The sequence below is a fragment of the Microdochium trichocladiopsis genome, assembly GCF_020744255.1.
Source record: "Microdochium trichocladiopsis strain MPI-CAGE-CH-0230 chromosome Unknown B0I36scaffold_3, whole genome shotgun sequence".
Lineage (NCBI taxonomy): Eukaryota > Fungi > Ascomycota > Sordariomycetes > Xylariales > Microdochiaceae > Microdochium > Microdochium trichocladiopsis.
This window is the reverse complement of record NW_025763546.1, coordinates 3807075-3833626: the sequence shown is the minus strand read 5'-3', so window position 1 is coordinate 3833626 and position 26552 is coordinate 3807075. Positions and strand designations below refer to the sequence as shown.

Below are 26552 nucleotides of genomic sequence, written 5' to 3'. Positions count from 1 at the left end.
GCCGCAGCATATTTGCTTGAGGTGGTGGGATACTCTGCACATGGCCCATGTGAACGGGGCGGGAGAAGTAGGAATCCTCCTTGCCTGGAACAAGGTATGTTCCGGTGTGCCGTGCGAAGCTGCGCCAGGGCCCTCTACATAGTACCACAGCATGCAGTTCCCGCAGGCACTCCATCTCAAGGAGGAAGCAGCACCGTTCAAGTATCGGTCAAGCTTAATCCTTGATCGGCGGTCAACCAACCCCCTTCCAGAGCCATGAAAACATGCCCCCTGGTTGCTCAGGCATCCGCTGCATCCGGCTGCGCATCGTCCTGCAGACTCTCTCATGCTGTGTTGTCTATACGATGGACGGAGTCGGATTTGACAGCCACCCTAGCTCGCATGTGGCAGTCTGCTAATTATGCGAGACAGGAAGAGGTGGGTGGGTGAGCACTAGAAAATGTTTAGGGTGCTTGAACGCCAGGCAGCCAGTAAATGTCCTGCTGTCCCACGAGGCGTGTCGTGTGTCTGGGCTACCTGATCCACGGAGGAGGCCAGCTCTCCCCGTTCGCTAGGCCCATCACGCAGCTGACGACGCTGGCACCGGAGTGAGACCTCCAGACCCTTCGCCTCCTTACGGCCGGCCCCCATCGGAGCCGGCATGGTTCCATGACATCTACTCGGATTTGTGATGGACGTCACTCCCCTCTGCTGAATTTCGGCCGAGCTTGACCTCGGGGAATAGCATTGCGCGAGCGGCTCGCCAGCCTCTGCGGCTAGTAGCACGCGATCCCTCGTGCAGGCTGCTCGCTTTCGCATCGAAGATCGGCATCGAGTCCCACTTATCAACCTCTTCGCGATGGACGTCCTACGATTCCCAAGCGGACTCCTTATTGCTGAGAACCAAGCACACGATAATTGAGGACGATCCGAGGCTCTTCGCTACTCAATTTCCGTGACGTCGTTGCCACTATTATCACCAGTCAACAAGAGACACAGGTATTAGCCCCCATATCTTAGTCTAGTACAGCATGCATCCCAACAACCTCTTGAGGGCGAGAGAGGGCCGTTCAGTTCCACTGTAATGCTATAGCATCCGCAGATGCAGTCAGCAATTGAGCTGCATCTGCACATGATCCATTGATCTACATGGTAATTGGTCAAAAGTCTCGGGGATTCTCATCTGCAGTATTGAGCAATCCATAATGATTAGGGTGATTGTCCATCAGCTCGCTTGACCATCCAAAGACTTGATGAATATGGATTTGCTTTGTCATGATGTATCAAGTCCCATGCACGGTACTGTTCTGCTGAGTGCATGAAAGGATTGCTAGCCTGCAATTCTACACAAGCGAGGTTCTCGTCATGCAACGCGTCCTCACATGGGTGAAGGGGTGTTGTAAAGTCTTCCTTTCCTCTCGCACGCCTCACTTCTTCGAGAAGAAGGACATGATGTTGCCCTGGCCGGCTTTTCCGGCTGCCTTCTTTGGCTTCGCTCCCCCGTCTGTCTTGGTCGCCGCTGCTGAGGAAGCCTTTGTCGCTGCTGCTGCGCTCGTCTTGGCTTTCGTGGCCGGTGGAGCCTCGTCTTCGGAGAATGACTCCCAGCCCTCCTCCTGAATCGTAACCAGATATCCTTGGTCATCCATGACCTGTTTTTTCTTGGTGACGCGTCTCCTGCCGCGCTTTCTGCCATTCGTAGTGCCCGTGACTTCTTCTGCTGGCTCGTCGGCCTTTGGTTCCGGCACTGCTGCTACGGCGACATCTTCCTGTGCCGCTGTCTCATATCCATCCATCTGGTCATCTTCAGGTGGCGTGTTCGCCCGGGAAGATTCCTGCTCTTCGTCACTCTCATCCATCATGCGGCGCAGGGCGGCTTGTCGGTCTGACCTGGAACGGCGAGTCATGGCGCTATCCTCAGTATTTGTGACTTCCATCGGCTGGTCTTGCACGTCGTCATCGTCCTGGCCATCGTCAGACATGGCTGGGCTGGGCTGCGCTTTCTCCGCTTCCTTGGGTGCCGCAGGCTTCTTGGGTTTGGCGGCAGCCTTGGCGAACATTTGTCCAATACCAGATGAGGAGCCTTGTCGCTTGAGAGACGGTGCAGCCGCTGTGGACGACTTCTTGGCGACCGTAGGGGCAGACACCTTTGAGACTGCCGGTTTGACCTCGGGTGCCTCCTCTTTGACATTTGAGTTTTTCGCTCCCGTGACAGGCTTAGACTCTTGCTTGGATGTGAGCGCGGGCTTCGCTTCTGCTTTCACGCCTGCGTTACTGCCGACTGCATTTGTCGGACCAGCTCCCCGGCGTTCTCTCCTGCGCATGTTGGGGTTGGATATTGTGCCATAGGTTTTGGCCGCAGCCGCAAAGTCATTTGATGGGGCTTGATCCAAGACTTGCCGAGCGGCATCCGCAAGTAGCTGGACGTCCTTCAAAGGATGTGGTCCGATGCTGTACATATGAATGGCTCTGACTTCGTCGAACTGTGCAAGAGTTTCTAGTGAGCATCATTAGCCTCCACTGCTATTACCCCTACCGGTCAAAGGGAGGCAGGATACCTTCAAGCTGCTCTTCTCTGGCGAGAGCCAAGGTCTCGGTGTGTACCTCATCAGAATATCTGACCGAAGGGTAGTCCTCCGAAGTCTGCGAGCTTGTCATGTCCACATCCCCGTCTTCGTCATGGGTAGGCTTGTTTATGCCATATATCAAGTAGGTGGCGTGCAGGCTGCCCGGCCGCTTGTCGTTCTGCCACTTATGAAACTCAAAGAGCATTCTAAAAAGCAGTCAGCGCGGGATGATCGAAGTGAATGCAGACAACCCGCCACAACGGACTCACTCTTTGGCAATGTTCACATGGATTTTGAGAGCACGGCTAAGCACTCGATAGGTGACCTGATCCGCATGGCGGGTAAGTAATGGGCGTGCCAGGATGTGAATGGTGTCCAGCAACATACCAGCTTGTCCTCGGTCAGGACTTGCTGCGCAAGATATTGCCTGTAGTCGTCCATCTCGAGGTTGAGGTTGCCTTGATCAGCGGCCACCACTCAACTGTTTCAATCTCAGTCAATCTTCTTGTGCTTGTGCGGCTTGTCAAGATGTCGTTGCTGCTGCCGTAGATCTGAGCAGGGAAGCGCGTCGCGCCGTCACGTGGAGTGGTGGTCGCGGGGAACTTTTTAATGGGGACCGGACGCGTTGAGTGGTTGCCGTCATCCCGCGACGGAGATCCAGGGCTTGCACTCACTTGCCTTCCCACCACCACATCTGTGATCCACAGCCACGAGCGATCGCGACAACTGAATACATACCGCCGCCATGGACGGCGACGAGCACGACATTGCCGATTCGACAGACTGGATCAATACCCCGCTCGCCGGTCTCGTTGCTGTCGAGGCCGCTCTGCGATGTCAGGTCTGCAAGGACTTCTACGACACGCCGATGCTCACCTCATGCAATCACACCTTCTGCTCTGTCTGCATCCGCCGTGCCCTCTCCAACGAGGGCAAGTGCCCGCTCTGCCGCGCCCCTGAACAAGAGCTCAAGTTGCGCAGCAATTGGGCAACCCAGGAGGCCGTGCAGGCGTTCACAGCAGCTCGCCCAGCGCTCATAAAGGTTGCTCGGCAGCCGCCAGGACAAATCCCTGTCGACGGCTCGGCGTCTCCCAAGCGCCAGCTGGAGCATGACGACGAAGCAGATGATGGTCGGCGCTCTAGCAAGCGGCTGCGATCGTCCGCCCGGGCAAGCAAATCACGAGCCATGGAGTCTACCGCCGAGATGGCTCGTCAAGAGATTGATCTGACTTGCGAGCCCGAAAATTCACCAGAACCAAGTGCGAGAACCCCAGGATCCTCCAATATGGGAATCATGGAATGAGTCCTTGATTACTGACCTCCTAAGTAGATGACGGGCTTGTCGCTTGTCCGGTTTGTAATCAGCGAATGAAGGAGGCTCAAGTATACCAACACCTCGATCAGTGTATCGTGGAATCACAACGAAAGCCTACACGAGACGTTGCCAGCGCCACCTCCCTCCCACCGAACGGACATTCCACTACGAAACCGCCGCCAACACTTGAGCGCTTGCCTGCTATCAACTACTCGATGTTAAAGGAAGCTGCCTTGCGGAAGAAACTTCAAGAGCTAGGGATAGACGCACGTGGGTCGAAAGCCGTGCTGGAGAAGCGACACAAGGAGTGGATGACTTTGTGGAATGCCAACTGCGATTCGCTTCAGCCGAAAAGAAAAGCCGAGCTTCTGCGAGAACTTGAGAAATGGGAGCGCACCCAAGGAGCTGATGCACCGACATCTTCGAGGGCAGCGAACCAGGGCGCGCAGATTCGTGCCAAAGACTTCGATGGTACCGCATGGGCCGTCAAGCACGATGCCTCATTTCAAGACCTTATCGCACAAGCACGCAGGTCGAGGCAAAAGACCGAGGTGCCAGCCAAAGAAAGCTCTGAAGAGAGCCAGGTATTAGAAGAGACTGCACAGCCGGATGAATACGCGGCCTCGAATCAAACAGCAGAGACATCGAATGCTCAAGTCGAAATCTACGGACAGGAGGTCTCTGCAGTTCCAATCCCGACCTTGCCTGCGACAAGCCAGTCAATGACGAGTTTGACACAGAACAACTACACTCCATATCATGCACATATTACACAACTGCCGCCTTTTCCCGCCACACATGCCTGGGAACAACCGTTATTTCCACAGCAACAGTTTTGGCCGAGTAGTAGCCCTGACAGAAGCCCTCAGGTTTTCCATATGCTGGGTGCCCAGAGACATGGCGTCCCTATGTCGCCGCAAAGCCAGCTAACAATCCCGCAACTACCGCCACATCATCTCGATCACCACGACTGGAGTCCAACGTGACGCGCTCCCGGGTTGGACAGCATCGCAGTTCTCTGAAATCGTCCGACGGGAATCTCCACTACAATCAAGGGCGCGGATAACGGTGGCGTCTGGCGTAGAAAAGCTTCGTATGAACGTTGATGATTACAATACAGAACCATGATACCCCATTTGTATGGACAGAGTGTAGTCGAGGTTCCTCTACAAGAAATAGATTCAAAGTAGATAGAATTTGCGCGAGAGCGAGTGCTTCTACTCTGCTGGAAGCCGCACGGGCTCTTTCCTTGGCTGTTCCGCTGATGTGTGACCAACATTCAATTTCTCCAGTTCTTCAGCGGTAGCTGTACCAGGCGTCGTTGGTCGCTTCTCTGCCTCCTTTCCTGCGTCTGGCTGCTGTGTCGGGACTGGACCCAACCTTTCGAGCTCGGCCAGCTTCCTCCTCGTCTCCTCGGCTGCCGTGTCCTCTGCGTCCTTCCTGACTGCATCATCCTTGACTCGCTGCGCCGCCTCCTCCTTCCTCCGTTCCTCTGCAAGCATGGCCTCGAATTCGTCGTCAACTTCTGCCTCGTCTACAGTCGCGGCGCTGTACACGCCCGCGGTGTCGGCAATTACATTGCCCACCTCGTCTACCTGGCCCATCTGCTCACGCAGGGAGTCGAGGACCTCGTCGACCTTGTCGGCACCACCGACCTGGCTGTTGAGCGACCGCAGCGCTGAGGTACTGCTCTGCATGACGCGCACCATGGCGACGTTGTCGGCGGCCTGGCTAATTTTGGTCGCCACTTCCTCGAGCTGGTATAGTGTCGCGTGCCGCTTCTCGAGATTGGTTTCGGCGAGTTTCTTGCTCTTGAGCGCCGCGAGGGCCGAGACGCGATTCTTGCGGCGCACGGCGTCTTGGGCGGCCGCGCTGAGCTCCTCGACACGTCTGCCCAAAATTTCCGTCTGCCTGGTCAGGTCCTCGATCAGGTCTTTGAGGCTGGCGATTGCTGAGTCCTCTTCGGTGATCCTTCCCTCGTTTTCGCTGGCGCCGGAGTCCGATCGGATCTTGATCGTCGTGCCGTCTGTAGCAAGGACGGGCTTGTCTCGCGTAAGGTGCCGAATGAGAACCTCCATGTCGGCATCTGAGAGCTGCTCGCTGTGGCCCAGCACGGCATTGCCGAAGGTCCTCCGAAACTGCGCTTTAGAAAACGTCCGCTCAAACGGGCTTGTGCGACCGCGCGTCGCGTCCACAAATGCCTTTGAGGCGCTTTCGAGGTTAGGCAGGAGGACGAACTGGCCGTGAGGAATCTTGTCGCTGCCACGCCCCGTGCCTGGCGCGCCAAGCACGCCGACCTGTCGTAACCCCCAGGAGAGGACGTTCAAGGGTATGCTGCCCCAGCTTTTCTGGTATATAGATTGTTGTGCCTTGAGGAACTGCTGGAGAGGGAGCATCTCGCCCGTGCCGACAGCCTCGTTAAGGACAGAACCAAGGGCCAGTGGACGGCCATATTGAGGGCTCGTCAGGGAGTCGAGAATAGCGTCATCGAGATCCAGAACAAGGTGTGATCGAGTGGCCGTTTTCGAGGGCACGTGGCCGGCAAGGGCCGCATTGGAGAGGCCGCGCTTCCATGCGTGAACGTTGGCTTGGAACCCGTCAGGGTTCAAAGTTGCTTGCTGGCGAAAGTCGGAGTAGAGGGCGGGGAGTCGCGTCCTACTCTACGGTCAGGCTGATCTGAAAGGCTCATCTTCGGACAGCCGCTACGGCCAGGTTTGCCTTACTTGCGAAAAGACTCCTCGTTCTGGAGGAGGTAGTTGAGCAGCTCGCTCATGATGGCAGGCTGCGTCACGTCTTCTATGTGTATGCTGACACTTCGCCGACGTCCCAGGGCACGCTTCGCAGGCCACGCGCTAGGCAACCTTGGTATTGCTTGGGGGCGCGATCTGACAAAACTGATATGGCTGAAAAGTGCACGAAGTGCACACGAGTTGTACGTCGATTGTGCATGATAGGCGGCATGGAGGAGCTTGTTGGCTTTATCAGCGCGACGTCACTCCTGATAAGGAGGCCTGGGAACCTTTAGGGAGGCATCCGCCTGGGACCCATGACGTGGGGCAGTTCAGGGCCTCAACCCCTGCTTGCACCCTGAAAGGTGTCCATGTCCGCGACCCATGACCAAAACCCGGCGTGTGTTCCTGGGACTCATACTCGGGTCAAACTCCCACTACATATGGAAGATGTCCGATAAAAGAAAACCTGCTTGCACCATCCTCATATTCGCCGGATTGCCACATAGCCCGCCTGTCGTTGAGTCGGAATCTCAATCCGGGGGAAAAGAAAAAAAAAAGGATTGCTTTGCAGCAAATTCAAGTCTAGTCAGTGTCACAACTTCAATCCTGGGAAGTATATATTATGCTCTTGGGAAACAAAAGCTACATGAGCCAGCTTCCCCGTGGCACTGCGGACGGATTGTCTGTGCAGCAAACTCGATTAGTTGGGCCTCGCAGATTGACCATCTCGTATCGTTGATATATGATGGATCCATCTGTTCGCTGTCATTGGTGTAAATACAAAACAAATGGCCATTGACACGTCGATGCGTGAATGAGACAAAACTTTGCAGGTCTTCGCAAGTTCCTCTTCCAGGGACGGGTCTGCCAGCACGTGTTAGCCCGTCACTGCCTTTTAGCCACAGGCTCTTCCGCGGGCTGTGTTTTCTCCTCATCCACGACACGCTGCTCGTCACCGTCCAATACATCAAAAGTCCGACTGAACTCAGACTCATGCTGGGCTCTTGTGAACCTCTCATGCCATGTAGCAATCCCTGGCTCTCGAATTTTAGGACGTCGCTTTTCTGCCTTCTCCCGTTTCTTCGCGGTTCGCATATTGTGCTCCATCGTGCGTTGCTTAGATCTCGCAATAGCGCCTGCCATCGTCCCTTTTCTCTGGGCAAACTTGGTATTCAGGGCACCAACGAGGCTTTCGTATATGACGGGATCTGAACCACTCAGCCACCGTAATTTGAGTTGCGAGTCGCGGACGAACGGCCTCTTGAGGTACTTCCCATCATGGAAAATGACCGGGATCCGGCTCGCTTCGAGTTCCAGCGTGAAGCCACATTTATAACGATCTTTCAAAGACATTTGATCCTCCGCGGCAGCGCGCTTAATTGAGTTCAGAGGGCTGTTCGACGTGAAGGTTGTGCTTGGCGAGTCAGCCAACGAGTGGCGATCGGCTTGAGCTGGGCCTATCAAGGTGTCTTGTGGAACTTTGTTAGGCGGTGCCAACTTCTTCAAGCGTGCGATGCGGGCTTCGATATCTTTTGCCCTTTGCTGCCGCATGGCCATCTGCTTTGCCAATATGGCATTATATTGGTACTCGTAACGCCTTCCATAGTCCCCAAAAGTGGACGGATCCTCGGCAGGCATGTAGTCGTCATTGAGCTGCATCAGCTCATTGATTTTCAGCATAGTCGAAGTGGGTTTGGAAAGATTGGGAGCTTGAAGCTCCTCGAGAGCCCGCTCGAGCTCCGGTAGCGTAGTCGGGAGTGGTGCTTGAAGTTCTTCTTCCCATTCTTGTTTCGTTTTTGGTGGGCCTGTTTGGGCGAGAACACTGTCTCTCTCCGTCTTCATTCCATCGTTTCCATGCTTCCCTTCGAATGCAGAAGTTGTGGCGTCCATCACAGATCTCTCGGCGTCCGCCTCCTCTCCCGCCCGTGGCTGAAGATCATCCGTGCAGGATCTTTCGGCCGCCAGCTGCAACCTCCGCCGATATGACCGACTCCACGAAGGCTCATCAGTGAAGCCGTAGCCTTTGAGCTTCGCAGAGTTCCATTCGAAGACTGGCAAGCCAACGGACCTGAGATATTTCTCGATGCTACTTCCCAGCACTTCCGGGTCTGTGTCTGGCCCGAGCGGTATCGTGTGCTCCGTCGCTGGGCTGAACAAGCTACGGGAAATCTTGTTGTCTATCGTATACTTGTCCCCCCTCGCCGCGCGTTCCGACGGCCGCCTGTCACCGAAACTCCAAGCAAGTGCATACCGACGCGTGACCTTGCCTGGGATGAAGGTTGTCGTGGCGATATTCCGTAATCCGAGTCGGTTGAGGTCGACCAGCAGCTTCTCCACACTCTGAGGACTGCTCAGCATTGCGGTATACCACTGTACCCTGTCACGCAGTACCATTGACTCGTTGATCATTTGTCTGACGAAGCCAACCTCGCCACCCTCGCACCATAGCTCAACGGGGGCACCAGTATGGGCGCTGAGAGGGTCCTCTTTTTTCTCTGCAACGCGTTGGAACATGTCCTTTTCGGATTCATAGAATGGCGGGTTCGTCATGACGAAATCCAGTCGGTCAAGGCCTAGTTCGTCCATAGGAATGAGTGGTGAGGAGTCCTCGTTGAATGATTTCGTACGCCGGACAAGATTGACTCTGTCCAACAATCCGTTTCGCTCCAGGTTGCTACGAGCCCATTCAAATGACTTCTCGTCCAGCTCGGTAGCAATAAACTTCCATGGCCGTTGAGCGCAGCCGAGTATGGGGTAGATGGCGCTTGCGCCGGTGCCGATGTCCATACCAACCAGTTCACGTTCTGTCGTGGCCAATGACGTCTCGGCAACTAGGGGACCAGTGCTGTCGAGAAGATCTTTCAGCCACAAGATATACAGATGGCGATTCGGTATCGGCGGACAAAGACGGTCGGGGGGCAATTCCATTTTGAGGCCGCCGTAGTGCTTGTCGAGTAGCGCGCTGACCAGAATGGGACCTTTCTCGGTATCCTGGGTGTCGAAGCGCCTGCCAAGCATCTGGTTCGCGATCTCAGGTGAGGCCCTCGCGAGAACCCGGAAGTCGATCGGTCTGTCTCGATGGTAGAGCTGTCTGAAGTAGTGCTCCCGTTGCCGCCCAGGATTCTCCGGGGGCCCTTGGAAGGTCTTGATTCGGTGCAGAACTTCCTCCTTCCAGTCAACCAGAGGGGCGTCATCGTGGCGCACGGAGCCCGCGGGCTCCTCATTGATGACCTCTCCATCAGAAGCAAAAGCCGCTACCTTCTCTACCATTCCCTCTGGTTGTTGTTCTTGGAACGTCGAATCACCCTTCATGTTCGCATTTTCGTCGTACCTCCAGGTGAAGACCGTGCCTGTATCAGAGCGTTGGCGAACAAAGAGCCGACTGAGAGCTGGTCCCCTCTGGTAGCTTCGTGGTGAGTGCGCGATAGAAATGATGGCTGCCGCCGGATCGAGCCTAAGTCGCGATGCAAGCTGCCTTGTGACAGCCCAGGCTTGCATGCTCTATTCGAAGTACGTCGATTCCACAGGGAGCCTCAGTGGCTGGCAACAGCCAGTGCCCAGGCTGAGGCGAACTTTTTGCCTTTGGCCCACACAGGACGCAATCTGGGAGCACAGGATACGGCTAAGGTTGATCAAATGCGAGCTCTGCTGGGAATGCTGAGCTTTGAAGTGCGCTATGGTATGGTCTTAAGCACAGGCTGCTGTGTCCCGACACGTCCGAGCGAGCTGGGATGGCGGATATGATGAGATACAAGCAATCGAGCGATGCGATGCGATGCGCAGCGAACAATCACATAGTAGAAAAAGCCATAAAGACTCGCTCCGGTCAAAAGAGATCAACTGCCGGAGGCGAGAAATCAAGTAACAACTACGAACCGGCACTTTCGAGATCTGGGGCCATGCACGCACGCAAGCCACATGTCACTGGAGCTACCGCAGTGGAGACTGTGGCTGATGGTGGGGCGAGACTTTGGAAGTGCCGAACTCACCAGCAACCCGGAACTGCCGATCTATTGACCACGGGGGAGCTCCACGGAGTCTTGACACCTAAGCACCCACATCTAAAATATTTACCTACTTAGTGTAGTTATCTGTATCGCATCCCAAAAAGGTTGCTCTCGGTGCTTCTGTCAGCGAACTCATGAATACGCAGCCAACCCTTGCATCACTCGCATGGACTGCGATCATCATGGTCAGGCTTTACTCTGATCTGGGTGGAATACCACATGAACTCGGATTGCTTGCATAGCGGCCGAAGAAACGTCAATTTGGATGTCGCTGGCCAATTTGAGCTCGACTGGTCAGTCCAGGCGGACATGTAATAGCTGGCCAAGGGCTCAAGTCAGGCATAATAGGGTGTTGGAGTTCGTGTGATTAGGCGGGCGGGCGGGCGGAGGCGACACCAGAAAGAGATGCCAAGGTATTACGCCGGCGACGCGGGATGAGCAGAGGACGGCCGCCTTTCGCCGATTCACCCTTCAACACGCACTCACACTGCCCATTCCATGCCTGTCAGCGTACTTGGCCCTATCTGTGTGCGCCTGGTGACGCAGTGTTCTGCAGTGAACGAGTCTTCTCTCCCATTCGAGAGACGGGCAGATCTGGGCTGGGTGTGCAGTTGTGCGCTTGGCAGCTGTCGCGGCGGAAAAGCAAGAGCTGGCGGGAAGCCTGGTCTGGTCCATGTCCGGCTGCACCGTCCGATCCGCCCGCCAGCGATGACGGACGCTAGTGGCCCGCTAATCGCTCTGCTGCCGAGCGCTCTGCAAGCCTTTGCCAGCCAGCCTCGTCAGGCTGCGTGCCCCAATCCACGGCTCTGGGTCTGGCTGCGTGGCTCGATTCCGCATTGCATAGATGATCTGAGGCTCCAGGCGATTCATGTGGCGCTCATGCGAACACGACCACACAGCAGGACCAAAGGCGGCGGCAGGGTGCGACGGCAGAGTGGTGTGGCAGTCCAGTCTGGAGACCAGGCCGGGCGGGAGATGGAGACCAGGGCAGTCAGTAACGGGCGGTTGCGGGTGGCCAGGGCTGGCGGCTCCGTGTGGCGAGCGTGCACCGCGCGCCCCCGAGAAGCGCACGCTCAATGGGCGCGAGCCAGCCAGCCAAGGGCCGCCCTGGTCCCTTTTCTTTTGCTCAGGCTCACAGCCATGTCCGCACCCCCGGTGGATGGCGATGCTGGGCTGCCGTCACACACCTTGAGACGCCCCGTTTCCCAGGCAAATGAGCGGGCAGGCAGAAGATGGGCCAGTGCGCGCCAACTGGCGAGGGTGGGCTGATGCGAAAAGGCAAGGGGAGACAGGTCTGAGGACAGCAGTGACAGGAGTGGGCGAGCAAGGCGTGCTCCGTGTCACCACGGCCCCATCGGAAGGAGGGAGGGGTGCGCAGAGCCAGAGCACCGAGAAGGATGGGCCGGCGCGCCGAGGCGACAAGTGGGCCTATGTCGAATTGCTGGCACCCTTTGCATCCGGCGTGCGGCCGCGAGCTGCGCGCATCTCTCATTGGCAAACGCGGTCCTGTCTGCCTGCTCGAGTACCTGCCTGCTCCAGGCCCCAGTTGGACTGGGGCCAAGGCGCAGCAGCTGCCGGCCGCCTCAGGCACACAGAGGCATCTCACGGAGGGGGGGCACTTCTGCGTCCCGTTGCCGGACGACCGCACGGAGGGCTGTGTGGCCAGCTGCAAGGCACGTAATTACAGCGCCCGAGACCAGAGCCGGGTAGAAGACGCCATCGCCACCGGACTTTGTCGGCTGCTTGCACACGGCAAGAGCAATGAGGGAGAACACAAGAGGACCTGGGGGAAGGAGCGGCAGGGAGGGCTGGCGGAACATGGACGATGGAGGAGGCATGACGAGGAGGGTTCGGACCCGGGGGTGCCAGGTGGCTCTAGCGCCCTCCAAGGCCGCCCTCATTTCACGGCCGCAGACCTGCCGTCTCCCGCCCGCCCGCGTGCGCCCTCACTCGAGCGACAGCTTGTGCGTGCACGCACTCGCAAGCGCTCCTGTTCTTCGCCGCGCCTCTCGCGTTGTCCCTGGCCGAGTTGCCCAGTCCAGGAACCGACCGACTGACCGGCCTGCCTGCCTGCCTTCCTGCCTGCTCGTCTGCCTCGACGCCGCCCGGCTGCAGGCGCCCCCAGCTTCCACCTGGGCACCTAGACAAAACGCCCCTTCCCTCCAGCGCCTGCCTCCACTCCCGCCCGACCTGCCACCGCCCTGGGTCCCAAATGCCCCCGAGTCCCATCACCGCCCTCTCCGTCTGCTCCGTTCCACCCACCTCTTCCCCATCCCCCTCGTGCTCCCGCTCCGGTCCTGCCACCGGCCACTGAACCGTCCTTGCCTCTCCCCTGCCGCCATCTCTCCCTCGTCGCCGGCTTCCCTCCTTCATCTCCACAACCTCTCCTCCTTCTTCTTCTCCTCCATCGCCATCGTCATCAACCTCACCTCGCCGTCTGGCTCGCACTTACATCCGACCACCCGCCATGGCCTCTGTCGTCCGCGGCACGTCTCTCCGCGCCGGCGGTGCCTGCGTCCGCTGCAGGAAGGGCAAGACCAAGTGTGTCTACGAGAACGGCCGCGCGCCCTGCAAGAACTGCGCGAAGGGCATGCACGAGTGCTACTTGCCTTCCGAAAGCCTCGCTCACCACCACGGCCAGTCTCCGGCACGCGTCTCCCGTCCGCGCGAGAGCCTTCCCCATGGCGAACGCAGTGTCTCTGCCGTCGCCAGCGACCGCCAACCTGCCGCCACAACCACGAGCGGCGTTGTCGTCCCTCAACGGTCTGTCCCTGCAGCTACCGCCAGTGAAAAGTAGGTATCCTTCTCCCGTTCCCGTCCTGCTAGTCTTCGCTCCGGCCGTACCCCCGAGGCGCTGCTTCTTCTCGTTATCCCCCACAAGCGGCAGCGTACGGCTCTTGTTGCTCTGCGCTCCCGCGCTCGCCCTTTCCCACCGCTGCTGCCCTTCTTGTCCGCGCATCGCGTGCCCTCAGCAGGGTGCCGTGCATGTGTTGGCCAGCCCGCGCAGAGTAAGCGGCCCGGGGCGGTGCCAGCGAGTCCGCCCCCAAAAAAGCGTCGAGTGGCGCGTCAACCGGGGCAAGGTGCCCTTCGCCTCGGGATCTTAGGCACTCCTAAGTCGCGTGCCTCCGTCTCCACAATTTCCGGCAATCCCCCATGTCTGTCCTGTCCTCCCCGGAACCCCGCTGACGTTTGTCTACCTTGTCCAGGCTTACTCCGGAGCTTGCCGCCGAGTGCGAGAGGGTTATCAACAAGACTCTGCCATCCTGTGTTGCATTCCATAAGCCGTCCTTCATTCAGAAGCTCAAGAATGGCACGCTGGAGGGGAGCATTGTAAATGGTCTGCTGGCCTGTGCTGCACGGTAAGTCTTTGCGATGTCCTATCCCCATTTTCTACTTCGGGCGCATGCAAGCAAGCTGACACCCTAATCTTTTTGTCTACAGGAGCTCGCCCGCTCTCATTCGTCGTTATGGTGCTCAGGGCGGCGCTGCCGCTGCTGCTGAGCACTTTGCAGCAAAGGCCATCAGCCTCGTGATGCAAAACCTGGACAACCCCAACCTTGCCGATATTCAGGCCTTGTGTCTACTTACCATCCACGAGTGGGGCAACAGGAACGCCATTCGCGCCTACATTTACCTCGGGCAGGCTGCTCGCATGGCGCAGATGTACCGCATAATATCCGCACATCAGGGCCACGGCGAGCCAGATCGCTTTATCAAGGACGAGTCCTTTCGCCGCACCTTGTGGCTCATCTACATTCTCGACTGCTTCCTCACCAGCAGCCCTGGCCGTCACCCAGCCGTCTCCCAATTCGACATCAAGGGCGTGCCGCTGCCGTGCCCAGACATGAGCTACAACTTTGGCACTCCCGTCTATGTCCGGACACTGGCAGGTGGTATACCATCTACGGCTCCCGACTCCGCCACTCCACTGACTGAGGTTGGCGAGTTCGGCCACATTGTCATGGCTACCCAAGCATGGCGCAACGTCATCGAAATGCTGACGACTGTAACCACTGAGACTTTCTCCGAGGAACAGTGCGCCTCTCTCGAGGCGGGCATCGAGGCCGTGCGGAACTCCCTCCCGCTTCACTACGTCGACAAGCCTGGCCATATCAATCTCCACATCACGATGGGAAGCGGCTACACCTACGCCATGCTCCATTGCCTTCTCCATTGTGCCACCATCATGGTCAACAGGCGTCGGCTGTTGCACATGGTCACAACCCAGGGTTTCAGCCAAGAATCATGGCGCATGGCTTCTCATGCCCATTTGCAGACAGTCGAAAGGGTGTTTGCGGCCTCTCACAGTGTTGTCTCGTTGCTCCTGGCCCTCGAGGCCAACGCCGACAAGGATGCGGTCCTCAACTTCCCCCTTGTCATGCTGTTCTCGTGTTTCACAGCGAGCTCCACCATTGCGTGGTTCAGCCTCAAGGGCTTCACCCCACCTGATGTGAACGAGACGGCCGAGGCCTTTGTACGCGATGGCATGCGCTTCTTGCAGGATGGTGCTAATATCTGGATCCTGGCTGTGCCCTGGTACCGACACTTGACCGTCATGGCTAAGGTCCTCCGCAATGGCGATCCCACGGGAAAACCCCTTGCCGACCCTGATTCTCGCACCAAAGAAGATGTCGTGAGCGAGTCGAGCCGGAACAATAGCCACCCTGCAGACCGCATGGAATACGACCGACCCTCATCCGCCCACCCGCCTGACTATAGCGAGCGCAGAGGCAGCGAGCCTCCACGCAAATCCGGTTTCACGACCATCAACGGCGGATCAGGCGCAGCATCAACTCCTGCTACTGCGAGCCCCCGCCAGCAGACTCAGACCAAGGCTGAATCACCGGCACCTTCGTCCACCGAGGATCCAGGCATCGACAGCGTCGTGCATCCCGGCTCTGACATGACGGCCGCCGAGCTGTGCATGGCATTTGAAAGGCAACTCCTTGAGCTCGATGATCTTGCCGCATTTATGGGCGGCGGTGTCTAGATGCGAATTCCCTTTCTCGCATCGGAGCTCGCTTTGCTGTACCTTCTCTCAGTTGATGTCGTTTTGGCACTGTTGCCTGTTGTGGTTTTTGTGCGAGGAGCATGGCGTTTGGTGTAAACTGCCTGGTGTCAGAGGCAAAGGACTTGAGCGATCTACATATTAGGACGCTCTTTGCGTGAGTGTTTCTGAGCTGTACGGCATACTCGCATCTGATTGAAGTGTCGAGGACGGCAGGAGGCATCTGCGACCATGATTGTAATATGGTCGCAACCTTGCAGGGTTAGCTGGCTCAACGGGCTGCAGTTGCAGCAGACTGTATTTGGCCGGACGTTTTCTTTTTTCCGGCGTCTTATGTTCATGGCCGATGGCGTACAATACCCTTGGGGAATCATCATGTACAATAAATTCCTGTGGCGCTTGGTGTTTCCATCAGCCATGGCTGTAGGAAGATTTGCGCATTTGTTTTTCATGTAATGTATTCGTAAAGCAGGGCTCTTGTGAATGCGCCATCTGCGTCGTGAAAGCCAAGGCAGGGCGATATTGTGAATTTCACGCTGGGGTTCAGCTTCCACGTGCGATGTATGTGACTCCTTAGCTGTGCTGTATACGTCCAGGTTGTGTGCACCTAATCAATAGGCGTCAATGGAAACGGGAGCATCCCGTACATCTGCTGGGGGTAGCTTATAGGCAGTATCACACGCATTCGTGTTTATAGATCAGACCGGTTGGTTCCTTATTTCATATCTGGCAGGCACTAGCTTGGAATAGGGCAGCTTTAGTCAGCTCGACGTACAGAGTTGAGATTGCTGCTGAAGGTAACGATTAACGCACGAAACAGCTTCCCGCCCTCCACTTGGGTATGTCGACTCTGCTATCTGAAAAGGCCTTCCAAGGGGCCCTTGACTGTCGCAAACATTGAGAAGTCTAACATATTCTCTCGGAAGAAAAACTCCTGTAGTATTGGCTTCTTTGTAAAGTGTAACAATGTTGAATGATACTTCAACTCTTGCGACTGTGCATCAGTCATGTCCTGCAATATCAAAATTGCGCCTTTTTCTCGTTTTGTTATCCGACCGATCCTGGGCGCCGGCCCTTTTCTAGGCGCGCTCGTCCAAGATATGGTTTGTTCACCAGCCCCTGCCAGCCAACTTCTGGTCCGCCCTCATGCTGCTGACACTGATGCCGACCATGGCCTCTCCTAGCCCCTCGCTGCACTCAGCCAGCACCTTGGCATCTCTGAAGTGCGTGGTGGCCCGGACAATGGCCTTTGCCCTCTTGGCCGCATCGCCCGACTTGAAGATGCCGCTTCCGACAAACACGCCGTCGCAGCCGAGCTGCATCATGAGTGCTGCGTCGGCGGGAGTGGCAATACCACCAGCGGCAAAGTTGACGACGGGCAACCGTCCCAGCTCCGCCGTTTTCTTAAGCAAGGCGGCGTCGCACTCAAACTCACGGGCAAGTGCGCGGATGGCCAGGTCGCCGCCGTCTCTCAGCGCAGCGACGGCACGCGCAATGTCGTCCTTGAGCTGCCGCATGTGCTTGACCGCCTCAACGACGTCACCAGTGCCCGCCTCGCCCTTGGTTCGGATCATGGCGGCGCCTTCGGCAATACGGCGCAGGGCCTCTGGCAGCCCGCGGCAGCCGCAGACAAAGGGGACGCCGAAGCCGGCCTTCTCGACGTGGTATTTGTCGTCGGCAGGGGTGAGCACCTCGCTCTCGTCGATATAGTCAACCCCGAGGGCCTCGAGGATCTGGCACTCGACAAAGTGGCCGATACGGGCCTTGGCCATGACGGGGATGGTGACGGCGTCCTGGATCTCCTTGATCTTGTGCGGGTCCGACATGCGCGCGACGCCGCCCTCGGCCCGGATGTCCGCGGGCACCCGCTCGAGGGCCATGACGGCACACGCTCCGGCGTCCTCGGCGATGCGTGCCTGTGCCGCGTCCGTCACGTCCATGATGACTCCGCCCTTAAGCATCTGCGCCAGTCCGGCCTTGACGGTAAACGAGGCTACGGCTGGGCTTGCCGCGGAGGCGTCGCCGGCGCCGGTGCCGGTGCTACCTGCATTGTTGACCATGTCTGTGTTCTTCTGTGGCTGTATGTCGATTTAGGTCGAGATTCGTGTAACAGGAAGGGGAGAGTGTAGGGCTGCTATGAAGAGAAGCTCAGAGGACAAATGAAAACAGAGGGAAACAAGAAAGGAGAAAAGGGGGAAAGCAAGAAGGGCGAAGGAAGTTTGACAACAGCAGCAAAAGATCTAGACACAAAATTGAGCTTGTGGTCATCGAGGTGCTGCGGGGTGACTCGCGCCCTTCCACCTTCCCCAAGTTGACGAAGGGCGTACAGTGTAGCAGTTGTGCCCCTCGATCCAAGCACTAGCTTCACCGAGCAAGTTTCGATTCGGCCCAGGAAACGCCAGTGGTTTGAGTCATCTTGGCAGTGGACAGGGCCACGCCCACTGGAGCAGTCACACGCGGGTTGCCCTTTAATTGTGGACTGGCAGCTGGAGGGGGAATGGAGAATCGAGGGCGTCACCACAAAGTACCCTCTGGGTCCTGGTCCCGGCAGGCTCGGCAGCATGCGTGTGGGGAGACGAGTGATCCGCCATGTAGGCAACGGACTAGTCTGGGTCGTCCAGAGCCTGCCCTGACATGCGATACCCGGCAGGTACTGCTGGAAGGTGCCGTTGCCGCGGGGCGCCGAGGTCGGGGGCCGCGGATCTAGAACTTTTCAGGGCAGGGTCCGAAACGACAACCCCAGATGCCGCCTGTGAAAGGCTCAGCGGTGCGGACCTGGCGCCGTGGAGCTAGATGCCAGTGGCGCGACCGGTTGTGAGCGCATTACACTGCAGCGAGGATAGCGGAACAGCAGCACACCCATCCAGAGTCGGTCCAGGAGCGGGGCAAGGTTTGGCGCCACAGGGTCTTGGGAGCCATGGTTGGGAGCAGCGCGAATGTCATGACACCTCGATGGGTGGGAAACGGGCCGAGGGAAGCCGTGCCAACCCACCCATCTCCGGCCTGCTCTTCACACCAGTCAAGCCTGCTTTGACATGCAAACCCAAACTCGCCAAGCCAGCAGCACACTGTACTCAAGGCCCCCGATCTCGCTCCTCGCCTTCGTCAGAGCCCGCAGTCGCTTCTGCAACGATCGGCTACCACTGTGTCACCCCCCACATTTTTCTTTCGAAGTGCGGCCATTACCGTCTCCTCCACCCGTCCACAAACACTTTTTTTTTGGCCCGGCTTGACGACCTCAGTCACCATCCTCGCGTGCCAGCGAGACACAAGCACCCTCCCACTCGGTGCTTCCAGTCTCGGAGCCATGCAAGTTCTGACCATTGGCGTCCTGGCGCTGCAAGGCGGCTTCGCTGAACACCTCCAGTCCCTGGAGCGGGCCGCTGCCGCACGCAAAACAAAACCCACCAGCGCCGCCGCCCTCCGTGGCGGGGCCGATACCCCCGGCACTGGGGCCGTGGCTACCGGCCCCGCGTCAAGTTGGCCGCCGAACAACAACAACAACAACAACAACAACACACAATTCTCCTTCGTCGAGGTCCGCACTCCTGACGAGCTCGCACTCTGCGCGGCACTGGTGATCCCTGGAGGTGAAAGCACCACACTGTCGCTCGTTGCTGCACAGTCGGGCCTGCTTGAGCCCCTGCGGGACTTTGTCAAGTATGTTGCAAGCCCTCCCTTTCGCACAAGGTGCTTGTTCTTTCACGTGCTTCGAGCGGCATCTCATAAAAGTCCCTTCGGGTTCTGACAAATTATACAGAAAATTCAAGAAACCGACTTGGGGGACCTGTGCCGGCCTGATCCTTCTTAGCGAAGAAGCCAGTTCTACGAAGCGCGGCGGGCAGGAGCTCGTGGGCGGCCTCGACGTCCGCGTGCATCGCAACCACTTTGGCCGACAGATCGAAAGCTTCGTGACAGATCTTGAACTGCCTTTCTTGCAGGCAGATAATGCCGATCCGGAACCACCATTTCCCGCTGTCTTCATCCGAGCCCCTGTGGTCGAGAGCCTGCTTGCGACTGGGAATGACGACAAGAAAGGGGGCAGAGGAACAGCGCCACCGGTAGAAGTTCTCGCAGTCTTGCCTGGGCGTCACGCAAACAACGAGAAGAAGGCAGCCGCGTCGCAGGTCGGCAGCGGTCTGCACGACGAAGGGATTGCAGAGCCACAGGAGGGACCAGGCGATATTGTCGCGTTGCGGCAGGGCAATGTTTTCGGCATGAGCTTCCACCCGGAACTCACAAATGATGTGCGCATACATAAGTGGTGGCTCGACGAGGTCGACAAAGTGATGTCGCAGGCAGTGTGAGGAGCTGCGCATACTGGTGCGGGAATCGGTATAGATATATAGACCAAAGTAGACAAGACATGTAGAGGATGCCCGTTGCCAAGACCTAAGAAGCACAAACCATCAACTTCAGTGCCTCACTATTTGGTTTAAGTGGCAGTCCCTAGATTGCACGACCTTCAAGCTGCCTGACCACTCCAGATGAGGTCGCTCATGGTCTTGTTCTTCAGGAACACGGGTTCCAACTCCGGCACGGCTCGCGTCACCAAATCGGTGACCATCCGTCCAAACACCGTCTCGCCCCACAAGTTCAGGTGCGTGTTATCAGTGGGACTGTCCGGGCCGTTGTAAGTGTGCGCGGCCTGTTCACCAATGGCGTTGACGTAGTCGAGACTTGCGCGGTTCAGGTTGATGAAGGCCGAGCCCGTCTTCTCGGCAGCCACCTGGGCCGCCCGGCGCTCGTTGCTGAGGGAATCAGTGGCGTTATGATCGGATGCAAAGTTGCGGCGAGTGAGCGATGAAACAAGCAGCTTTACCGCATTAGCGTTCCGTCAGGCGTACCTCTCAGTGAACGACGATTATGCTTGAGGAGGAACTCACAGGTCTACCCCCAAGGTCCTCGACCACGCTAGCGAATCGTATGAGGTTGGCCTGGTATACATCGAACGGCACATTGTTCTCTGGCTTCTGATCATTATGGCCGAACTACAGTTGCTCGAGGCACACACGTCAGCGGGACTACTCTTCTTGAGCCATAGGCTAGACGGAAGGGGCCCAGATGGACGCACGCTGATGGTGACGTAGCAGTCGAACTCATCGGCGTTGTCGGCGACAAGAGTGGTGATTTTGTCCCAGAAACCGCCTGCCTCGAACGAGGCTGTCGTCGCACCGCTCTTGGCGACGTTGACGCCCCAGGACGGCGCGATCAGGTTTGCCAGGAAACCGTCGCCCCAGCCGCCGTCAACCGCAGTGGTCGAGTCACCAGCGAGGAAGAATGCCGGGGTCTTGGCGGAGCTGCCCGATGCACTCAGAAGGCTCAAAATGACTGACGAAAGGCGGCGCATGATGTATCGTAATTCGGGTTGGGGAGATGATGGGAGTGGTCGTCAAATTGCACATATTGTTGCAACTGTGTTATTCGCCCATGCCCGAGAAGAACCACGTCATATTATATACCTGTCCCCCATGGCGGAAACTCAGTGCATCTCATGGCTCGGCAGGCCAGGCCAGGCTCGGCAGGTGTTGGCACGCATAGCCGCCACAGCCCGCACAAACACACCGTGGAGTTCGTGGGAAAGAGTCCCGAGATACTACGTGGGACCAGGGCCTGGCAGTGCAGTGGTCCTTGATGGAGAAGTCTGCAATTGCCGATCTGCGGAGTTGGGTTGAGCCCAGTACCCCAGATCGATGCAACGTGTAGCCCGGCCCCGATTGGTGACTGCAATTACCCGCTCAGAACCTTGATCGTTCGAGGGTCTTTGCCAATCACCTGCGACGGAATATATGGCCTCTTGAAATTCACCCTGCATGACGCGAAAGGTGAAGAATATGCTGATTGGTGGATTTTATGACGGAACAGCCTGCCACCAAAGCAGGTCTTCAGGATACAGCACAAGATCTGTTTCGGAACCTCCGAGTCGAGTACTTCATATGTACGGAATGTCTCTTCATGTTTGCATTGAGCACGTCGCCATTACCTGGACAGTCGAAATGCATCTCTTAGGCTCGAGTTTAACACTATGTAATCAAAGTATCATGTCGTGGCCAGCAAGAGGTTTTTGAATACGTCGGCAGTGGAGGGCTTCATTCGAAGCTCCTTCAGATCACTCAAACATGGAGCCAGTACTTGGAGGGCCCACTACCACATCAGTATTCTCCAGCGCCAACCCTTGAGGATCTTGATGTCGTCCTCATCCAGGACCTCTATGCCGCCTTCGATTTTGGCGGCGAGTCTTTTCAGCCGCTTGCTCGTGGTCTTGGCTACACGAATCGTGACTTCATTCTGGAAGACGTAGAGAATAGCACCTACAAACAGCGTCATTGTCGCGAGAAAGCCTGCCCTGCTTCCAGGCGTTACCGAGTCCTTTATGCGCTCAAGTAGCGACCTGCTCTTACGAAAGGCATACTCGGTGTCATTTGCCTCCTCATCCTCTGGAGCCCGCCGGAATATCTTGCGGACGGCAGGGATAAAGGACGCAATGAGTACGCCAAAGACCCATTTGCGCAGGCGCCGAGCCTCTGCTGCTTTGGCGATGGCCGACATCTCCTTTCGCAGGAGATAGAGGTCACTGAGGGCCACGTCTTGGTAGGCGCGGATCCTGTGGGCGTTGCTGGGCACCGTGCTGGCTGGCCCGGACGCCGAGAAGGTGGTCGACGGGGGAAACTGGTTGCGGGCATTGATGAGCTCCTGGAGGGAGAGCTCGGCAGCAAGCCGGATGGACTTGAGCGAGGTACCCTCGAACGGCGTTGTGGTCATTGGCACGGGCTCGAGGGGCTTCGTGGCATTGATGACAGACTCGGCCGAGTGGCCGGGGACAGCAGTCGAGGAGACACGACCGGGAGCGGGCGGGCGGCCACTGGTCTTGTAGTCGACGTCATTGACCCGGTAAGGAGTGGCAGTCTGCTCCCATGGCTGTTGCGGGAACGATGCTGTCGGTGGCGGGAAGGACGAGGTGCCAGCTGTGTGAGATCCAGCGGTGTCCATGGACGCCGGCTGCTGATATGTTGCCGCCATGAGCGGCTCTCGGTGCGAGACAGTAAACAGGAGAAGCAGGAGGAGTTTGATGGCAGCGACGAGGGGGCTGCAAGGACGACCTGCCAACAGGAACAGGCACGACTTATGACAATGAGCTGGCTCGAGGATATGAGCACGCTTTCTCGGCTTAGAGCTGGTCAAGAAGTGCACCACATGGAGACGAGGCTGGTTGGGTGTACCTCTCTGCCCAATGCCGGACTGCATGGGCTCGGTGGCTGGGGGCCGCGGGGTTGAGCTTGTGCCTGCAGACTGAGGTCAAATCACAGGCCGCCATGGTGCGGCCGCCGTGACGGCACTACATGATCAACAATCGAATATCCATTGCCAGCCGTGGCCATGGAGGCGGCCAGTCGCAGGACTGCCAATACAGGCTCTTTCTTTGTGCGGCCGGCTGTCTGGGCTTGTGGGGCTTTGGCAAGGCAGCCACTTGATGCTCGTGCTGACTCACCAGGACATTAATAATGTCGGGCAACCACGAGCAGTCTGCCTTGCGATCCACTTTGCGCCCTACCAACTGGCCCGGCCGTCCACTATAAAGAGGGGCGTCCTTCACAACCAAAGTCCATCAGGTCTTGAAAGCACCACACCGCACGACCACCACAACTTCTTGTCCAGAACCTCACTGCAAAAGCATTGCGGCATCTTGAGTTTTGACCTTCCCTTGTGATCGTCTCCATCTGAAGGCTCTGCTGCACGTGGTGTGTCTCCGAGTGTGGTTCGCGTCTCTTGCTCTTCGTGTCGTGTAGCTCTATCTTAGTCCACCCTCCACGAATCGACTTAGCTGTCAAGTATCACTAGGAAATACAGTCCCTTGCTCGTCCCGGACGACTGCTTTCCTGCCCAGCGTCGAGTTTAGTGCAGTGCCCTGCTGTGCCGTGTTGCCCAGCTCAGTCTGCTCCCATCATGGTCTTTGGCTCCCTCGCCCCCCCGGCCTCGCCGCCGTCTGTCACTGGACTCCCGCCCGACGATGGCGGTCACACAGTCCAGTATCACCTGCGCGGAATTCCCACCCGGTCCGTCCGACTCTCGCCCTCCCGCGCCTACGTCGTCCGCGACATCGACGACATTTCCCTCCAACCAGGCACCAACCACGTCACCATCGTCGGGCTATCCCCCACCGTTGACGAGCACTCTATAAAGCTCGAGGTCTCTGGACCAGTCTCCATCACCGACTTCTCGGTCCACCTCCTCCCGAACCGCGAGATTTTTGAAGATGTGTACCCAGCTTCCGATGACGACGGCGGCGATGATGACAACGACGACAGCGACAGCGAGTCTGCCTCCAGCAAGGTGACTAACCCCGAGGAGAGTGAGTCCATACTGGCCCTGCGCAAGCAGATCTCCTCGCTCCACGACGACAAAGAGCGCGCTGCAGAGCTCGTCGCTAGCGCCGAGGCTCGCCTTAAGATACTCGATGCCTACGGCCGACGGATTGTAGCACCGGAGCCGCCAGTGACTCGAGAGGGGAAAGACTACCCGCCACCACCCCAGTCACAGCTCGATATCACTGCCGGGCTCGATACGTATAGATCCGAGCGCGAGAAGGCCTTTCGCGACAGCATGGATGGAAAGATCAAGAGTCGCAATCTTTCACAGCAGATCCTCAAGCTCACTAGTCAGATCGATTGCGATGTCCAGGCCGCAGCCAAGGCTCACGCAAGGCTTTCTAAAGCACAGCTCAAAGTCGTGGCGGCAAAGCAGAAGGAGCGCCAGAGTCGGCAGCGCAAGGCTGCGGAGAGCTACAAGGAGAAGCAACGGATCCGTAAGGAGCGGGAGGCGTGCTGGCCCCGGCATGTTCATGTGGTTACAGTCACGCTCGAAATGCCCGTGATGACTCCTGGCTCTACCCGCCGCAACTCGATCTCCAGCGACCTTGCCCATTCAAGCTCAGCCGACGACGCAGATGGACATCACTTAGGCACGAAGGGACCTTGTGGCTTGACATTGAGCTACATGACCACCTCCGCCTACTGGACCCCAACATACGACCTCGCGCTTTCGACCGTATCGAGCTCGGCTGTTCTGTGCTTCGACGCTCTTCTCACAAATTACACATCAGAAACATGGAGCGGTTGCAAAATCTCTCTCACCACCTCACAAGCGGAGTCCACGGACTTAGCGGACAAGCTGCCAAACCTTCACACCTGGCAGGTCAAACTTGCCGACAAGGACAGCACCACACTAACCGAACGTGTGTCTGACAACATCTTGTATTCTCAGGACGAGTTGAAACATAAATCCAATATGTTCTTGCAAAGTCATTCGCGCACTATTATCCAGTCGCGATCATCAATGTTTGGATACGGCTCCGAGCAAGGTTCCGGCACGTTGGGAACTTCGAAACATGCCTGGTTGTCTGCTTCTGCTCAAACAGATGGGTCTGCACAGAGCACGCAAGCTGCTCGGCCGGGAGGTCTCTTTGGCTCTTCTGCAACTACTACGACAGGATTCGGCGGCGGCGGCACGAGCGCGACGTCGCTATTTGGGCAAAAGCCTAATGCCTTTGGTTCGGCATCGGCCATTCAAACCAGTAACAATAATGCTGGCGGCGGACTCTTTGGAGGTGTCCTGCCTCACACAGCTGGCGGGCTCTTCGGGAACTCAAGCACCGGTCCTTCCGTCGTCGCCCCGAGCTCAAACCTCCATCAAACAGCTTCTACTGACGTGGCATCTGGCGAATCTTCCTTCGCGGTGGGACTCAACCAAAACTCGCAGTCATCACCCTTTGCAGGAACCAGTTCTCAAGCAGCAGGCGGCAGTGCGGATGTCAACCGCAGTGAAAGCACAGGCGCCGCAAGCCAGCTCGGCACGCGAGATGCCCCGGCTGAGGCACTTCCTACGGCCGGCAGCTCAGTCCCGTCCTGGCCCTCTGGAGAGGAAGATCTCTCATTTATTCAAATGGGCTTGACCTCCAACTACGAACTGCCCGGCATGAAGACTCTCAAACCGCGTGCGCCGACTGCTAATGGGGTGGGCGGTTCTTCGCGCCATCGCGTGACTCGCATCACGAACTTTACAGAGGTCACATTTTCCCGGACCGTTGTTGCCAAATTGAAGGCCGCGGCCTACCTTCGTGTCAAGCTGCGCAACAGCAGTCAAATTCCTATCTTGAGCGGCCTCGCAAGTTTGACCCTCGACGGCAGCTTCCTGGGCCGTATGCAGCTACCTCCGCCATCGGGCAAGAGATTGTTCGGCGCGCCCCAGGATTGCGTCAAGCCGGGCGAGTATATTCACCTCGACCTGGGCAAGGACCCTTCGGTAGAAGTGAGCTACCAGGGCCCACTTGTAAAGACGAACAGTGGCAGCTTGAGCGCTGCCGGGTTCCTCCTTGGCGGTAACAAGGACATCACGCGCGTGTACACGCGTCACATTATCCTTTCCAATCGTCGCGAACACGGTGTTGGGAGCAATGCAGATAGCCGCAGGACGATGATCAAGGAAAGGGCCTCGGAAAAGGGGCCGAACATGGCCGCCTCGGCAAAGCCTGTGGCTTTGAAAGTGGTGGACCAGATCCCGACAACCGAGGACGAGCGGGTGCGTATCGAGATTCTTCGACCTCGTGGTCTTGTAGTCGACGGCGGCCAGGTGGACATTAAGGACAGTGGCATGGTTTCATCCTTGGCTGGGACGAGCAAGACGAAGAAACACAGCAGCGGCGAGAACGACGGTGATGCTGAGAATGATGGTGAGACGGCCTGGGGCACGGCGCTGGCCAGTTTATTGCACGATGGCAAGGTTGAGTGGGACGTGACGCTGAACCCATCAAAGACAGTCAAGCTTACACTTGAATATCAGTGTTCGTACCCCAAAGGGGAGAGCGTTGTCAACATTTCCTAGCTGATTTATAATGTACGAACACAACAGTATGAGCTGATGCATTCACCTTGTCAGTTGTTTATGGTTATT

At 57.4% G+C, this 26552-nt stretch overlaps 10 protein-coding genes across 10 annotated transcripts; 4 read left to right on the top strand and 6 right to left on the bottom strand.

The window, feature by feature from the left end:
• Positions 1–1102: 1102 nt before the first annotated feature.
• B0I36DRAFT_96877 (DNA polymerase subunit Cdc27) lies at positions 1103–3083 on the bottom strand. The gene is made up of 4 exons (XM_046163668.1): positions 2931–3083; positions 2813–2868; positions 2535–2749; positions 1103–2473 (listed from the first exon to the last, which is right to left on the bottom strand). The coding sequence occupies exons 1-4, from the start codon at positions 2982–2984 to the stop codon at positions 1407–1409; spliced, it is 1392 nt and encodes a 463-aa protein (XP_046015887.1). The 5' UTR covers positions 2985–3083; the 3' UTR covers positions 1103–1406.
• A 205-nt stretch (positions 3084–3288) lies between these two features.
• B0I36DRAFT_239059 (uncharacterized protein) lies at positions 3289–4844 on the top strand (the record flags this gene model as incomplete). The annotated part of the gene is made up of 2 exons (XM_046149662.1): positions 3289–3802; positions 3874–4844. The coding sequence occupies 2 exons, from the start codon at positions 3289–3291 to the stop codon at positions 4842–4844; spliced, it is 1485 nt and encodes a 494-aa protein (XP_046015886.1).
• Positions 4845–5075: 231 nt separating this feature from the next.
• On the bottom strand, positions 5076–6631 carry B0I36DRAFT_238345 (Snf7-domain-containing protein; the record flags this gene model as incomplete). The annotated part of the gene is made up of 2 exons (XM_046149606.1): positions 5076–6516; positions 6582–6631. 2 exons carry the CDS (start codon positions 6629–6631, stop codon positions 5076–5078), a joined length of 1491 nt encoding a protein of 496 aa, XP_046015885.1.
• A 389-nt stretch (positions 6632–7020) lies between these two features.
• Positions 7021–10405, bottom strand: B0I36DRAFT_319080 (uncharacterized protein). Its single transcript, XM_046153365.1, has one exon. The coding sequence runs from the start codon at positions 10086–10088 to the stop codon at positions 7476–7478; it is 2613 nt and encodes an 870-aa protein (XP_046015884.1). The 5' UTR covers positions 10089–10405; the 3' UTR covers positions 7021–7475.
• Positions 10406–12617: 2212 nt separating this feature from the next.
• Positions 12618–15663, top strand: B0I36DRAFT_96856 (uncharacterized protein). The gene is made up of 3 exons (XM_046163667.1): positions 12618–13390; positions 13804–13956; positions 14039–15663. The coding sequence occupies exons 1-3, from the start codon at positions 13065–13067 to the stop codon at positions 15585–15587; spliced, it is 2028 nt and encodes a 675-aa protein (XP_046015883.1). The 5' UTR covers positions 12618–13064; the 3' UTR covers positions 15588–15663.
• Positions 15664–16714: 1051 nt separating this feature from the next.
• On the bottom strand, positions 16715–17665 carry B0I36DRAFT_361116 (SOR/SNZ family-domain-containing protein; the record flags this gene model as incomplete). Its single annotated transcript, XM_046158437.1, has 1 exon — positions 16715–17665. The coding sequence occupies one exon, from the start codon at positions 17663–17665 to the stop codon at positions 16715–16717; it is 951 nt and encodes a 316-aa protein (XP_046015882.1).
• Positions 17666–18782: 1117 nt separating this feature from the next.
• Positions 18783–20022, top strand: B0I36DRAFT_319076 (class I glutamine amidotransferase-like protein). The gene is made up of 2 exons (XM_046153364.1): positions 18783–19265; positions 19366–20022. The coding sequence occupies exons 1-2, from the start codon at positions 18913–18915 to the stop codon at positions 19910–19912; spliced, it is 900 nt and encodes a 299-aa protein (XP_046015881.1). The 5' UTR covers positions 18783–18912; the 3' UTR covers positions 19913–20022.
• Positions 20023–20070: 48 nt separating this feature from the next.
• Positions 20071–20955, bottom strand: B0I36DRAFT_347518 (acetylesterase; the record flags this gene model as incomplete). Its single annotated transcript, XM_046156583.1, has 3 exons — positions 20071–20421; positions 20492–20596; positions 20680–20955. The coding sequence occupies 3 exons, from the start codon at positions 20953–20955 to the stop codon at positions 20071–20073; spliced, it is 732 nt and encodes a 243-aa protein (XP_046015880.1).
• A 484-nt stretch (positions 20956–21439) lies between these two features.
• Positions 21440–22996, bottom strand: B0I36DRAFT_319074 (uncharacterized protein). The gene has a single exon (XM_046153363.1). The coding sequence runs from the start codon at positions 22848–22850 to the stop codon at positions 21750–21752; it is 1101 nt and encodes a 366-aa protein (XP_046015879.1). The 5' UTR covers positions 22851–22996; the 3' UTR covers positions 21440–21749.
• A 149-nt stretch (positions 22997–23145) lies between these two features.
• Positions 23146–26483, top strand: B0I36DRAFT_286259 (uncharacterized protein; the record flags this gene model as incomplete). Its single annotated transcript, XM_046151599.1, has 5 exons — positions 23146–24098; positions 24144–25152; positions 25435–25966; positions 26072–26231; positions 26289–26483. The coding sequence occupies exons 1-5, from the start codon at positions 23550–23552 to the stop codon at positions 26481–26483; spliced, it is 2445 nt and encodes an 814-aa protein (XP_046015878.1). The 5' UTR covers positions 23146–23549.
• Positions 26484–26552: the final 69 nt, after the last annotated feature.

What these genes read in the sequence shown, in the direction of transcription:
- B0I36DRAFT_96856 (XM_046163667.1), top strand. Translation starts at nt 13,065, where the DNA reads ATGGCCTCTGTCGTCCGCGGCACGTCTCTCCGCGCCGGCGGTGCCTGC. An exon ending in GCAGCTACCGCCAGTGAAAA is followed by an intron (nt 13,391 to 13,803) that starts GTAGGTATCCTT and finishes TACCTTGTCCAG; the next exon opens with GCTTACTCCGGAGCTTGCCG. An exon ending in CTGCTGGCCTGTGCTGCACG is followed by an intron (nt 13,957 to 14,038) that starts GTAAGTCTTTGC and finishes TTTTGTCTACAG; the next exon opens with GAGCTCGCCCGCTCTCATTC.
- B0I36DRAFT_319080 (XM_046153365.1), bottom strand. Translation starts at nt 10,088, where the DNA reads ATGCAAGCCTGGGCTGTCACAAGGCAGCTTGCATCGCGACTTAGGCTC.
- B0I36DRAFT_319074 (XM_046153363.1), bottom strand. Translation starts at nt 22,850, where the DNA reads ATGCAGTCCGGCATTGGGCAGAGAGGTACACCCAACCAGCCTCGTCTC.
- B0I36DRAFT_96877 (XM_046163668.1), bottom strand. Translation starts at nt 2,984, where the DNA reads ATGGACGACTACAGGCAATATCTTGCGCAGCAAGTCCTGACCGAGGAC. An exon ending in TCCTGACCGAGGACAAGCTG is followed by an intron (nt 2,869 to 2,930) that starts GTATGTTGCTGG and finishes CATGCGGATCAG; the next exon opens with GTCACCTATCGAGTGCTTAG. An exon ending in CATGTGAACATTGCCAAAGA is followed by an intron (nt 2,750 to 2,812) that starts GTGAGTCCGTTG and finishes ACTGCTTTTTAG; the next exon opens with AATGCTCTTTGAGTTTCATA.
- B0I36DRAFT_319076 (XM_046153364.1), top strand. Translation starts at nt 18,913, where the DNA reads ATGCAAGTTCTGACCATTGGCGTCCTGGCGCTGCAAGGCGGCTTCGCT. An exon ending in CCCCTGCGGGACTTTGTCAA is followed by an intron (nt 19,266 to 19,365) that starts GTATGTTGCAAG and finishes CAAATTATACAG; the next exon opens with AAAATTCAAGAAACCGACTT.